Source organism: Octopus bimaculoides, chromosome 18 (genome assembly GCF_001194135.2).
Source record: "Octopus bimaculoides isolate UCB-OBI-ISO-001 chromosome 18, ASM119413v2, whole genome shotgun sequence".
Taxonomy (NCBI): Eukaryota; Metazoa; Mollusca; class Cephalopoda; order Octopoda; family Octopodidae; genus Octopus; species Octopus bimaculoides.
The window spans coordinates 40,606,548-40,607,194 of record NC_068998.1 but is presented as its reverse complement, the minus strand read 5'-3'; the positions used below and the strand labels follow the sequence as shown (position 1 = coordinate 40,607,194).

Genomic DNA, 647 nt, shown 5'->3' with positions numbered 1-647 from the left:
CCCAAATATTCTTCTTTTATATAAAAAATGAACAATTTTACCATTGAAATTTTGAAGTTACAGGATTATGCATGATTAATTCAAAGCAATGTGAATAAATAAGCATTACACTTGACAGAGAATGTGAAAGACTTAAATATCTTCAGTAACATTTATATATATATATATATATGCATAAATACCTACAGCATTAATCTTGATTGTGGCCAGGTCCGACACTGGGTCTGTTATTAAGACTGTACCATTTACTTTCCTCCCATCATGTAATTTAACAACAACATTGGTTCTGTTAGCTACCACATGAGCATTTGTAAGAATAATACCATTTTCGTTTACTATGAAACCAGATCCATTTGACAAAACAGAATAGAAAGGACTCCTGCAAAGAAAAAAGAAACAATGCTGGTTACACTGAAAATGTTTTCTGGGTGTTTCTGTTTGATATCATTAATATTATCTGATTTCCATGCTGGACAAAAAGCCTAGCAACATTTCTTCTGGTTCACATTTTGAGTTCAAATACTGCCAGAGTCACCTTTGCCTTTCATCCCTTCAGGGTCAATAAGATAAGTATCAGTTGAGCATAGGTGGGGTGATATAATCAACTTACATACCTCTCTTCAAAATTGCTAGCTCTGTACCAAAAT

At 32.9% G+C, this 647-nt stretch overlaps 1 protein-coding gene across 3 annotated transcripts in view; it reads right to left on the bottom strand.

Annotated features, from left to right (window-relative positions):
- The window catches only part of LOC106876978 (serine protease HTRA2, mitochondrial), a 16,257-nt gene that overhangs the window by 9,283 nt on the left and 6,327 nt on the right, over nt 1–647 (bottom strand). For all 3 annotated transcript variants that reach the window (XM_014925749.2, XM_052974570.1, XM_052974569.1), the window contains exon 2: nt 187–379. In XM_014925749.2, coding sequence (XP_014781235.1) covers nt 187–379 — 193 coding nt within the window. The remainder of the gene's footprint in view (nt 1–186; nt 380–647) is intronic.